The sequence below is a fragment of the Eretmochelys imbricata genome, chromosome 3, assembly GCF_965152235.1.
Source record: "Eretmochelys imbricata isolate rEreImb1 chromosome 3, rEreImb1.hap1, whole genome shotgun sequence".
Taxonomy (NCBI): Eukaryota; Metazoa; Chordata; order Testudines; family Cheloniidae; genus Eretmochelys; species Eretmochelys imbricata.
The window spans coordinates 206,776,952-206,791,206 of NC_135574.1; the positions used below are offsets into that span (position 1 = coordinate 206,776,952).

At 38.4% G+C, this 14,255-nt stretch overlaps 1 protein-coding gene across 6 annotated transcripts in view; it reads left to right on the forward strand.

The window, feature by feature from the left end:
* The window catches only part of KIZ (kizuna centrosomal protein), a 99,275-nt gene that overhangs the window by 50,888 nt on the left and 34,132 nt on the right, over positions 1-14,255 (forward strand). For 3 of the 6 annotated variants that reach the window (XM_077814157.1, XM_077814156.1, XM_077814158.1), the window contains exons 8-11: positions 3,782-3,810; positions 4,145-4,279; positions 7,906-8,070; positions 11,921-12,071. In XM_077814157.1, coding sequence (XP_077670283.1) covers positions 3,782-3,810; positions 4,145-4,279; positions 7,906-8,070; positions 11,921-12,071 — 480 coding nt within the window. The remainder of the gene's footprint in view (positions 1-3,781; positions 3,811-4,144; positions 4,280-7,905; positions 8,071-11,920; positions 12,072-14,255) is intronic. The other 3 variants (XM_077814160.1, XM_077814159.1, XM_077814161.1) reach the window with 2 other exon arrangements.

The window sequence follows — 14,255 nt, forward strand, 5'->3', positions numbered from 1 at the left end:
GATTTGGCAACCAGATTTCTTAGAGTTTGTAGCCCAGCTGTGTTGTTGCTTCGTGGAGTTCTTCTGTTGAAACTCCTTAACAAAGCAGGCCATCTGAAATCAAAATCTGAATGGCTATTTACACCTCTGTAAAAGGATTAGCAATGCTCCATTGTTACAATGTTTAAATCTTAATTTGCATCATTATAGAGGTGTAGCTTCATCAAATCCCTGGTAGGTCCCAGTTATGTTTTTGGACCTGTAGGTGGTCACTAAATTTATTCTGTTAGTGGAGGTAAAGGAATTAAATTGTTCAATGTGTCAGTAATTTTAAGAAATTATCTCAGGATCTAATTGATTTTGAATAGTTTAAATGCTATTGTAGATTATTACTACACGTTTGTTGCATATAGTTGCAAAATGTGTCTCATACATAGGAAGGGAATGTATGTATATTGCTATGGAGTTTGAATATATATCACTTAAAGAATTTCCATTAGGATTTACAGGAACATGTTTTCACTATAGATTGGCCCAAGCTGCAAAGTTGAGATCTGGATTTTAAAAACCCTCTGTCCCATTGTTCCAGCAGCACTCAGATCTGAAGTTTCAGTTCAAGCCTGTCTCTGGTTTTAATATATATGAGTATCATATGGTCTGTGCAAGGGATGTTTAAAAACTGAAACTGTTGTATTACTTTCTTTTGGGAGAAAATAGTCTAGTACAGTGGTTCTCAACCAGGGGTCCAGGGCCCCCTGGAGGGCCGTGATCAGGTTTCAGGGGGTCTGCCAAGCAGGGTCAGCGTTAGTTGCTGGAGCCCAGGGCAGAAAGATGACACCCCCCCCACATGGGACTGAAGCCTGGGGCCCTGAGCCCCGCCACATGGGGTTGAAGCTGAAGCGTGAGCAATATAGGTTTGCAGGGTCACCATGCAATTGCCCCACTTGCTACCCCTAATGCCAGCTCGGGCTTTTATACACAAAAAAAGCCAGTAGTTATGGCACAGGTGGGCCATGGAGTTTTTATAGCATGTTGGGGGAGCCTCAGAAAGAAAAAGATGATTGAGAACCCCTGATCTAGTAGAAAGTACAAATAACACTTTTGTAACCACTTTTATGAAAAACAGATTAATTTTTGAAACCTTTAAAAAAAATTAACACAGAGATACTATAGACTCATACGTATAAAGTTCATTTGGCAACCAGGTAAGATGAGCAGAGTTTAAAGAAAGCCAAGAAATTTTTTGGTGTCTGGGTCTCAACTTCACAGGCAGTTTCGTTATAGCAGATGCCAGTAGAACCCACTACAGCTAAAGGCAACCTGCAAGGGAAATAGAGGGCTTGTGCTCTTTTTTTCTTTATGAAGGATTTTAAAAAGAATGTGTGTGTGTGTATTTCTGTATATAAAAATGATCAGATGATCGTATATGTATATGTAATGTATGTATTTTTTCTATTGTTAGAGGTTCAGGTTCTGTCTAACTGGCACACTGGTTGAATAACAAGTGAAGTATTTACACCACAAGTCAAGAGAGTGAAAGATGAGCAAAGAGTGAAAGAGAGTTAAATACTTTGTGAACACCTATGTAACTTCAACATCAAAATAACGTTCGGGAGAAGAGAAGCCTTTACATTCAGCACTCTCACATCTTCAGATAAAGGACAAGAGGTCACAAAATACATGTTCTGAGCCTTCTGGCGCAGTGGCTCTCAACCTTTTTGGACTCAGGACCCATTGGTAGATGTTGGTGGCCTGCTGCAACCCAGTGAATAGCTTTCGTGCAAAAAACACCTGGCTCACTAAATATTTTTTACCATGATCTATAATATACACGTTAACCTAATAAGTACACTGTGCGTACCAGAGCAATGAGTCCCGTGCTGCGGGGCTGTTTGAGCTTGGCGCTCTGCTCCGGGCATTGCGACCTGGTGCATGAGGTCACAGCAGCATTCACTCAAATTTGGCCCGGCTGGACTCCCATCATCATGACAGCAATGCAGTTGAACCAAACCTGAGTGGTGCTACAACCCCGTGCACCATGTCGCAACATCTGGAGTGGAGAGCCGAGCTCAGCCAGCCCTTTGGACCGGTGAGTCACCACTGCAGGGTGAGCGTGAGGCCTCCCATGTGACCCTTTGACACATTCTGGCGACTCAGTTATGGATCGTGATCTATGGGTTCCTCCAGTTAAATCAGGGAAGACCAGAGTTTACATTCCTGATATTCCTAGAGTAAAAAACAACCAACCAAAAACACACACAAGAAGAGAAAATATCTCTTTAATCTTGGCCTTTTCTTAAACATTGTAAAGAAGCAAAGGAGGGCACAAACGCATTCTTTAAAAAAAAACTTAGCAGGCTTTTTTAAAAGTTGCAGTGCATTTTCTATTTTAACCCTTTTGCAGAGGCACTCATAACTTTCTGAAATATTCACTTTTGGGGCTGAAATTTTTTATGCTGCTCCTCTTTTCAAAGAGGGTGTGCATCTGTGTGTGTGTGTATGTAAAAGGATAAGCTGAATCCATTCCTTTCAGCCATTTTTGAGTAAAAGGGTGTGGGAAAAAAAACACTTCAGCCCTATAAAAAAATTCTGGTGTGTTTTTGATCATGATTCAAGAAAGTTGTGAAAGGTGAAATTTGATATGGAAAAAGCCCCTGGTTAAGGATTAGCATGTGGTTTTGGTTTGGGGGAAAGGAAGGATTAATTTATCAAAGTTATTGTGTTGGTGAGTGGGATATATTATCCGCCCTCACAAGCACTTTATACTATGTATCTTTGCTAGTTCTGACCCACATTCATCTACTCCCCCATTTGAAATAAACAAACGCCAAAAGGTATCTCTCCACATCAAGGGCAATAAAACAAATTTGGAGTCTGTAGGACAAGCCATTTTGGAGATGTGAGCTGAAACAAGTTAAGAAAACTTCCCAAAAGTCAGTAAGAGGTGAATATTTTTTTAAACCCCGCGAGTAGGATTTCCCAAAGCACTTGGCGATGGCCTAGCTCTGATCCCACTGAAGTTAGTGGTAAATTGAAAATCACATCCCATCGCTGTAAAACTCCTTTTCTGATACTTTATTTTTCCAAACATCCCAGTAGTGTGTGTTTTGAAAGAGATACTAACTCTTCCTCCATCTCTGCCACTCTTTCTCAAAGGGCTAGGACATTTTATAGTTAATGGGAGAAAACAGTATTTAACCCTCTCCTACCCCTTTCTACATTTTCCCTCACCCATAAACCCTCGTTTTATATTTTTCCTGCTCATACATGCAGAGTTTGTTCTTATATTTTTGTCTTTTCCTTTTTGTTTCTCTGCTTATTGATCTGCCTTTACATGTGGAGGATTGTTGGCCTGAGGTTTCTTGTGGATAGAGGGGAGGGCAGGATGACAACATATATCAGGAAGCGCAAATTTGCCCAGCCATCTCGTTGCCAATTTCACTGACCCTGGTAGCCATTGAAGTCCTTTTGAGGCTCTCTGTCATCTGTGGATGAGAAGTGCTATATAGGTATTAAAGGATTATGGATTATAGATTATGATTCTGGATTATAATTATGGCTTCTTATTCCTTATGTGGCCAAGTCTACAGAGTCTTCCAAAAACTAGAGCGAAGTGCTGATTTCTGTGAAGCTGGCAGGAACCCAAAGACAGCCCCTGAAAACAGGGACACGTGTTCACCCTTATTAAAAATAAAACACACTTTGGTGCTATTGAAACATGGCCTCCAAAGTGTACCAAGACCACTGGCAGAAATGTAAAAGAATTGTAGGAGTTCAAGATTTTTTTTTTCTTTTTCTGCAGAGCTACAGCAATATTGTTTTTGCTGAAAGGTAATTCTCAGTTTCATTCGCAATATAAATGTAGATTTAGCACTTTTCTAAAAAGCGGTTTATATAGTTTTCTGTTTCATTTCTGTTTTTCCTCTTACGGTATTCATTTACCTTATTTTGGGAGTCTGCCTGAGTTCTGTCCTTTTTGTCAAGACTTTTAACCTTTTTGTAAACCTCTTAGTGTGAGTGAAAGATTAAAATAAGGATACAAATCAAAATATTTTAGAATTTGCTCAGAGGCAAAGTCTATCTAAATGTATACATATTGTTTGACTTGTGCTCAGTAGAATGCAGTTTTAAAAGCTTTAAAACATTGTTTGTTATCTGTCTTCAGGGATTGTCTGTCATTTGAAGGATTCTCCCATTTACTCCAGTTCATAGAAGATTTGGTGGCGAAAGCAGCACCTGAGTGCCTAACTTTATACCAAAGTGGAACCATAAGTCTGGCAAAAATGAAGAAGTTAATAAGGTTGATGCAACTTTCATTTGATCTACATCAACATTAAAAAGTAGACATTAGAAATGTATAGTATTTCCTATTCCCCAGTCCTATCCCATTTATATTGGCCTTTTGCTTTAGTGTCCCTAGCTGTAACATCTATAAATAAAATTTTGCTTTAAATTGTTTGTTGGCTACTAGCTTTGAATTTGGCTCTGGTGACTGGAAGTTGTTACCTCTGGCAGCTGTTCAGTGACCTTTGAGATATAATCTGGTGGTCTGTGGTCTTCATTCTGTTGGTGAAAAGGGGCAGAGAGGGAAAGACCTCCTCCAAACTGACATCTACAGTAGTTAACAAAAAAACACACTTCTCTTGTCAGCAAAAAGCTGAAATATGACATTAGGAACCCCGTCTCACCAAATTATTTTAATAAATAAGGGCTCTACTCAGCCTAAATGTTCAGAAGGTTACTCTAGCCCTTGGAAGTGGCCATTAGTGCTGGGATTAGTGTAAAAAGTGATGATACCATATTCTTCTTTCCGGGTTGGCAGCGGAAAACTGTAACGAAGAATGTATGTAAATAGTGGTGTGATATTGTTCTGTGCCTGTCTGCCGCTATGAAACACATCGTTTGGCATCTCACTATGTCTACAAATGCAGGCACTGGGAGTGAAAGGTCTTTATTGTATTTATTAAAGATTGGCATCTTTAATTAAATGCTGCAATAAAAAAGATCTGTTTATTTTAGGGAGATATAAGGAAGGTTTCCAAAACAAGTCAGAATTATTTGTCTGTACAATGGATATAATTAGAAATTGTTTTCTGCGTCAACATGGTATTTACCTTCACTGTGGCAATTCCAGTAATCCCTATACTTATAACTATATTTAAGAACATAAGAGTGACCATACTGACTCAGACCAATGATCAATCTAGCTTGGCCTGTCTTCTGACAGTGGCCAGTGCCAGGTGCTTCAAAGGGAATGAACAGAATAGGGCAATTTATTGAGTGATGCATCCCTGGTCATCCAGTCCCTGCTTCTGGCAGTCAGAGGTTTAGGGACACTCAGAACATGGGGTTGCATCCCTGATCATCTTGGCTAATAGCCATTGATGGACCTATCCTCCATGAATTTATCTAATTCTTTTTTGAACTTAGTTATACTTTCAGCCATCACAACATCCCGTGGGAGCAGGCTGACTGTGCGTTGTGTGAAGAAATACTTCCTTTTGTTTGTTTTAAACCTGCTGCCTTGTTAATTTCATTGGATAACGCCTGGTTCTCATGTTCTGTGAAGTGGTAAATAAAACTTATTTATTCATTTTCTCCATATCATTCATGATTTTATAGACCTCGATCAAATCCTCCACACCCCCCAGTCATCTCTCTTCCAAGCTGACCAGTCCCAGGGTTTTTAATGTCTCCTCATATGGAAGCTCTTCCATCCCCCTAATCAGTTTTGTTGCCCTTCTCTCTACTTTTTCCAATTCTAATATATCTTTTTTTGAGATGGGGCAGTCAGAACTGATGCAGTTCAACATGTGGGTGTACCGTGGATTTATATAGTGGCGTTCTAATATTTTCTGTCTCATTGTCCATCTCTTTCCTAGTGGTTCCTAACATTGTTCGCTTTTTTGACGGCCACTACACATTGAGCGGATCTTTTCAGAGAACTATCCACAATGACTCCAAGATCTTTCTTGAGTGGTTACAGCTAATTTAGACCCCATCATTTTGTATATATAGTTGGGATTATGTTTTCCAATGTGCATTACTTTCCATTTACCAACACTGAATTTCTTCTGCCATTTTGTTGCCCAGTCACCCAGTTTTGTGAGATCCCTTCGCTGTCAGCTTTGGACTTAACTATCTTGAATAATTTTGAATTGCCTGAAAACTTTGCCATCTAACTGTTTATCCCTTTTTCTAGATCATTTATGAATATGTTGAACAGCACTGGTCCCAGTACAGATCCCTGAGGGACCCTGCTGTTTACCTCTCTCCACTGTAAAAATTGACCATTTATTCCTACCCTTTGTTTCTTATCCTGTAACCAGTAACTGATCCATGAGAAGACCTTCCCTCTTATCCCATGACTGCTTACTTTGCTTAAGAGTCTTTGGTGAGAGACCTTGTCAAAGGTTTTCTGAAGTATACTATATCCACTGGATCACCTTTGTCCACACGCTTGTTGACCCCCCCCAAAGAATTCTAATAAATTGGTGAGAGATGATTTCCCTTTGCAAAAGCCATATTGACTCTTCCTCAACATATTGTGTTCATCTATATGTCTGATAATTCTGTTCTTTACTATAGTTTCAACCAATTTGTCTGGTACTGAAGTTAGGTTTACCAGCCTGTAATTGCCAGGATTGCCTCTGGAGCCTTATTTAAAATTAGTGTTACTTTAGCAATCCGCCAGTCAGCTGGTACAGAGGCTGATTTAAGCCCATGGTTCTCAACCTTTCCAGAGTACTGTACCCCTTTCAGGAGTCTGATCTGTCTTGCATATCCCAAGTTTCACCTCACTTTAAAAACAACTTGCTTACAAAATCAGACATAAAAATACAAGTGTCACAGCATGCTGTTACTGAAAAATGGCTGACTTTCTCATTTTTACCAAATAATTATAAAATAAATCAACTGGAATATAAATATTGTACTTACATTTCAGCATATAGTATATAGAACGGTATAAACAGGTCATTGTCTATATGCAGTTTTAGTTTGTACTGACTTCGCTAGTGCTTTTTATGTAGCCTATTGTAAAACTAGGCAAAAATCTAAATGTCTTGATGTACCTCCTGGAAGACCTCTGTGTGCCCCTGGGGGATGTGTACCCCTGGTTGAGAATTTAAGCGATAGGTTACGTAGCGCAATTAGTCGTTCTTCAATTTCATATTTTAGTTCCTTCAGAACTGTTGAGTGAATACCGTCTGGTCCTGGTGACTTATTACTGTTTAATTTATCAGTTTAACTACTGTTGATGTCGAGGCCCCAGTCCTGCGAACACTTATGCACATTCTTAACTTTATGCACGTGAATAGGCCCATTGACTTCAGTTGCACTACTCATGTGCACAAAGTTAAGCACACATGTAAGTGTTTGCATGGTCCCACTCCAACGGATGGCATTGAACTTTGTGTTGTTTCAATCTTAATTGTTGCATCCAGACTTTTAGCTCCAAAAAATAGCTGGTAGATATATTTTATTGCATCCAGGATTCACAAGGCTGTCAGGTGACAAAAGTTATTGCAAGAACTAATCTTGATATAATCAACAATATAAAACTTTACCTTTTTAAAGATTGGTTGATAGGTTGGTTTAGCTCCTCTGGAATATTCATGTGGTGTTTCTTGTCATGGGAATAATTATTTTTCAGGTGTAATATCCACAGACAAAGGCATTAAGGAGTTAAAAAGTTGGATTTGATCCCTGGGTTTTTTAAAAAAAAATCTTTTTCTAACTACATTGCTCTTATTTTATGTCTTTGTCAAGAGACATTGTCATGGCTGCATTTTTATGTCTAGATTATATTACTGATTATTATTCCATAAACCATGAGAATTATTGCAGATTCTATATCCAAACCTATTTTAGCTGTCTGTCTGGGCTTAAATAAACATTTCATGCAGCACTTGTTTTATTTTATAGCTTTTGTAATCAAACTGGCAATTTGAAAGAGGAAGACCTTGAGGCATGTGAAGCAGTTGTCCTTCATCAGCTTCAGGGATTGTTGCAGAACACATTGAATGGATGCCTCTTACCTGGGAAAACACTTAATGACAGAGGTAGATCTACAGATGAAAAACAAGCCAGGTATCATAGTCACAAAACTAATGCAATCATACAATTAATGTTCTTACTCTTTGTCTGAATTTGTTTCTGAATGTGTCACGAAAAGAAAGCAGAATATAGGTCAAACCCTATGAGTGACATTAAAATTTCAAGTGTCAGAGCGGTAGCCATGTTAGCCTGGATCTGTAAAAGTGGCAAAGAGTCCTGTGGCACCTTCTAGACTAACAGACGTATTGGAGCATAAATCCGACGAAGTGGGTATTCACCCACGAAAGCTCATGCTCCAATATGTCTGTTAGTCTATAAGGTGCCACAGGACTCTTTGCCGCTATAAAAATTTCAGAATTCCAAGAGGTGATCTACACACACTTCAATATCAGCCATGTGATTCAAGCATTCTAAATTAGCAGATTAAGCCTTTTTTTTTTTATTTACTAGTCAGTTTTTAAAATAATTTCAGTTGAGCTCTTCTCACTAAATGGTTGTGCACCTATTTGCTTTTACATGTTAAGTGTAAAGTTTTTTCTCATTTTAAATAAGACATTATATAGATTTAGCTCTGCCTTCCATTTGCATTAACGAGAGATATGTGGCTAAAATCCACTGGTCAACTTCAAAATGTACCATTAAAATATACACTTCCCTAACCTAGAAAGGTAGGTGGACTGACTTTCAACAGCAAAAAAGTGCTCTTTGGTTTGCCTAGTCATCATAGACTCTGCACTGTCAGGGAGAAGACTTGCACTGGATTCCCAGTGTACTGCACCCCGGCCTGCAAATTGATTGAATTTCTCAACAGTGACTCCTTTTGCTGATTGAGGAATAATATTAAACTTGAAAGGGATCTCATATAGTTGTCCTTTATTTTTGAAAGGCGAGTGGTTGCAATGGAGAACCACAAGAATGTGGGATATAAATTTGAGGAGTAAATAAGGATTCTTACAAAGATGCATCTTTCTGGGAAGGAGAAGAGGGAAACGCAGCTGCTTCTAACAGAGTGCTCAGTGTGTGGTTTATATTCTGTTTCTGAAATACTATACAAAGTATCTTTCTAAAAAGGAAGATACATACATATACAATACTTACAGATAAACTGGTAATTCTGTTGAGAGCCCAGGTTGTGAAACGTATGGCCAGCATAGAGGCATTTATTTGTGTCCCAGAAAACATTGTGCATTATTATAAACATTCACTTTGTAGTGAAAGTTAGAATTAAATGTTGCAAAACTGTTTCCCTATAAACTTCTGTTTTCATATGTTTATGCTAGTTCTTAATAGAAACACCTTTTTTGGATGTTTGCTCTTGGTTCCAAGGAGAATTTTCCTCACAGTTTCCAAACTAATTCAATCAGTCATTTTTGAGTTAAATAGAGGAAATAATACTATTTTCACTTAAAAAAACAACAAAGCACTTCTTTATTAGACTAGAATCAATTAAAATTGACTGAAATTTGAAACTTAAATTGGAGATACTCTTCATCATTGAAGGCTATCTTTGCTGGATTTGAAAAAAAAATGTTTGAAATTAAACAAAGTTATGATCATATATTAAAACTTGGAACTGAGCATGCACATTTAGAAGTGTGTACTCTCAGGTATACTCACTGCCCCTGTGTGCTGCGCAGGATGTATGCACTTGAAAAAAAGGGATGAGGGGAATAGCAGTTGGTCTGTTTAGCATCTTCACAATTTATACTTTTGACCAGCTTCAAGTCCCTTATTCATTTTTTTCCTCTCATTCATGCCCCTTCACTCCCCCTCCCCAGTAGAGTTTATTTGAATGTGTGATCATGTTTCACAGATACTGAGGCTTCGTATTCCAGCCACGGAAATTTGAAATTCATGGTTCTCCACTGGCTTCCCTGACTGGCCAGTCTTTGTACTCTCCTCCCCAGTTGTAGGTTGGGATTTAAGGCCTATCCCTGATTCCCTTAATCCAGAGGCTGGGATAACTAAATTGAAATTAAAATGGAACTTTATAAGAATGGACCTTAAAGGTTGGACAGTTCAAATAGAAAAATGTAACTTCCCAAGAGAAATTTAATGCTGTCATGATGCTTTTACTGGCCTGAAGCAAGAACAGAAATAAAAAATACTAATTAAATTGCTTAACATATTATTACAATTTGTTTTTAGGTTTTTAAATCTCTAGTATAAAATCAACTCTATCTGCCATGTGCTTGAGTTAACATTGCTGAAGGAAATCTTTAGCTTTTGCATTCCCTGATTTTTATTGTAAGTGTGAACCCTTAATGGTTAATTATTTTGTATATACTATTGTAGAAGTCTAGAATGTTTCCTTTTCATGCACGTGCCACAAGGCAAGGGAAGGTTTCATTAGAGAGATCATTTGCTGGCACAGTAATGAAAACAGAACTCCCTCCCCATGCCTTACTCCTTAATGTTTATGCCCTAATATATAACATGAGTAAAGTTACAGGAATGCTTGTGTTTGCAGGATCAGGGCACTTATTAGCAGTGAAGTACCATTCATTTCACAGGATTTAGTTGTCCTTTGGAGACAGATACGTCTCTGAGCACTGATGTATTATTGCAGTATTTCCTAAGCTGTTTCTCAGGAAAATACACCTATAGCATTAAATGAAACTTGCTTCTTCTTGAATTTGTGAAACTTCTTCGGAATTGGAGCAATTTTTTTAAAATAATTTTTTTACCAGATGTAGTAGGGAATATTTTTCAGTATCTGGATTGTTGTGAAAAATTGAAAAGCCACTTTTGCTGAAAAATCCCCATAAGTGTGGATTTTGAAAAAGCTGCTGGAGAAAAAAGTGTTATCAGGCTGTTTAGTAGATTAAGCAAAGTATTATTAGGGCCAGATAGTTGCAGAAGGGAAACGGAACTCAAGACCTCCTGGCTCGCAGCACTACCTTTAATCCAGTATATCATGTGACTAGGAATATTTGTAAAGTGTGTATCAGTGCAATAGAATGTTGCTAATTTATAGTAATGACTGGAAGATCTATTATGGAACACTGAATTTTGCAAATTGCCAAGTAAGATGTAAGAGACTAGGGCATACATGGTGTGGCCTAGCAGTCATGATCAGAGTCAGGCTGGGGTTAGAGACTGGGGATCAGAGGTAGTACTAAGCTAGAGTCAGGGTCAGGCTGGGATCAGAGACCACTGATCAGGAGACCAGATGAGGTCTGGAGTTGCACCAGGCCCAAAATCTCTGGTGTTGACCAGCAAACTTCTTGGGGCACCTTCCAGAGTTAAATAGGGTTGCTGGCCAATCAGAGGGCTGCAAGATACTGTCACTCTGGGTCCCTTGGGCTGTACTTCCTGCAGCGCCTATTCTCCACAGTCCACCCTAGCTATGGCTCTGCATGGCCTCCCAGAGGGACTGTGAGAAAGTCAGCTATCCCATGCTCTGCGAACTCAGGTCCTAGGCCCTGCAGCCTTACGTTAGTGAACAAACTCAATAAATCCTGAATAAAGCATCACACTGTCATGCACATTGACAACTATACTGTATTTTTAATCATCTCTGATAATTCTATGTAGTGTATTATTAAATGTACCCAGACTATGGCAACAACATTGATTATGTGAGCACTAATGTGAGTGCACGAAGGAAGAGGTAATCAGAATAAAAGGAGTTATTCATTTCATCTACATTTGTAGGACGGGGATGGCAAGGATTCATCAAGTGTAAAGGGACAAAGTCTGTAGACACAGAAATGTTGTTTTCCCCTTTCAGCGAGGATATTACAAATTGAGTTTTTAAAAAGTAGTTAATATCTCATTGGTTATATGGCACTAAACAAAAAGATATGAATAGTGTGGGCTGATTTTACATTTTATTGGCACACCGTGTCTGTCGTATTTACTGCATGTGTCTGTTTTCCAGGTGTGACCTGCCATTGGATTTTGCCATGTTATGGGAACGTTTGTGCAAACACATTTTATTCTTGAAAAAACACCATGTTTTGTTGAAGAAAGAAGTAAAAGAGATGTTTGGAACTTTACTGATTTCAGAAAAAAATGCACAAGGCGGCCAGGTTAGCGCTTACGATCATCCAGCGGTTTTGCTTACTGGTAATCAAACTGTTCGTGTGTGTGCACGCGAATGTGTGTCTGTGGCTACAGCCTGAGGTTTTGGAGAAAAATAGATATAAAAAAAATCTTTTTTTCAAAGCCTGTTTAGACTTACAAATAGACTTCAGCTGTCACAAAGGTCCCCTACTATGATTCTTGTGATCAGTGATCACTACTGTGAAAGTTTAATCTCTCACTCTTTGTTCTTTCCCTTTCTCGCTTGTGCACTGATAGCAGCTATTTAGAAATATGCATACGTTTATAGGAATAAGCGATATTTGTATAAGCACCATTATACCAGTATAGCAGTGGGCAGTTGTACCACTTTACCCGTACCAGTTTCTAAACCATTATGGTTCAGGTAGTGTAAAAATTATTTAGACAAGCCCCAAGGCAGCTGCAGCTTTATCAGCTATCATGTTTTTGTCTTATTCTTTTTTCATTTGAAAAAGCAACACCAGGAAATTCCATACCAAAAAATAAATACTTTAAAGTTGCAAGAATCAAGAAATGCCAAATTATATAACCACTTACTGTTGTGTTCTCAGGACCTTTATCTTGTTCCATGTACTATCTATTCATAAATGTGTATGCATTTGTTTGTAATCTCACCAGAAGAAAAATATATAATGTGTAAATCAGTGGCAATATCTACATAGTAAATCATACTGGAGGAAAAAACAAACAAACATAAGTCACTAACCCTATCTGACATTTTTCTTTTATTAAAAAAACCCCGAGAATGTCAGAAAAAAATTGCCATTCTTAATCAGACTCTGAGATAGTTGAAGGGTGGTTGGGGAGAAGAAAGAGGGGTCTCCATTTATTTTCTTCATGGAATAAAGCATTTTAAAGAATTTCTTCAAGATTTTCAGTAAGGCATCAGTATTCCCCGGCCTCACAAAATCCATATTTTAAATTAGATAGATGTGCTATAGTGAAACCAGGAAAAAAAATAATCACAAGCCCATTGTATCTCATTGTTCTCTGTCCATCAGTCTCTCTAGATTAATAGCTTTTCATCATGAGTGATAGCCTTTTTTGTTTCTTAAAATAGTATTGTAATGTTTGGTATACTAAATTTATATGGACAATTTTACAAACAAGGCCATTGTGTACACTTTTAAAACTTTAATATATATGGTTATAAACCAGCTCCCTGTAAAAAGAGCTGGCAGTTTGATGGACCAGATACCGCCCCCACCAATCCTACCACAAATCTCGAGTAAATGGGCTTTGCACAGAGGCCGTAAGGGGATAGAAGAATAGAATCCCCCCCCGTCCCCCCCCGCCCCAGCCTGGCAGCTTGGATTGAACTAGCTGTGCGGCAGCTGGGCTGTCACTGAGCCCAAGAACCATAGTAATAGTTGGGGCTCTTGCACACCCTCTGCAGGGAAAGTGTAGTTACTTTCAGACCCTTTGTGGTTTTCACTCTGTGCAGCAGAGCACTGATGGTTCCATCTGTGACTTAGGATTTCTGTACTTGCTGGCAAGGACACAGAGGCATTTGTCTGTATGTTGTGGTGACTTTTTAAAATTTATACATAGCTGTTATGCAATGCTTTGGATTGTTGATTAGAAAGCTCGTTACAGAAGAAGGTGAGAATCATTATCCCCACTTTACAGATGGGGAAATGAACACAAAGTGACTTGCCTAAGCATCCACAGCAGGCTAGTGTCAGATCAAGGAACAGAACCCAGGTCTCCTGACTCCTAGACCTGTGCCCTATCTGCTAAACCGTACTGTTTCCTCAAGAGGAGATGGATCATTATTGTCATCCAGGGTATCGCTCTTCTCTACCTTTAAATTATGAGTTTGTAACAAGACTTCTTTGCATGAATCCATAATCAAAAATCAGCCCTTTGCACATCACAGAGAGCAGATATATTATGAACGGTTAATCAGATTTAGATTTTTTAATCTACTTTTTTTTATAGATCGTTCATAGCTCAAAAAATAAACTGAACAAATAATTTACAAATCTTGTTTCCCCCCCCCTCATTTAAGCAGTTTCCAGAGGTAACTGATTTTATATTTTTTTTAATGTTTCAGTAAAATCATGGCCCAAACAACAATGTATAATATTTTGGTACATTGGATCTTTATTTTAAATTGTAGTCAAAGTAATTGTACTTTTAAAAGAAAT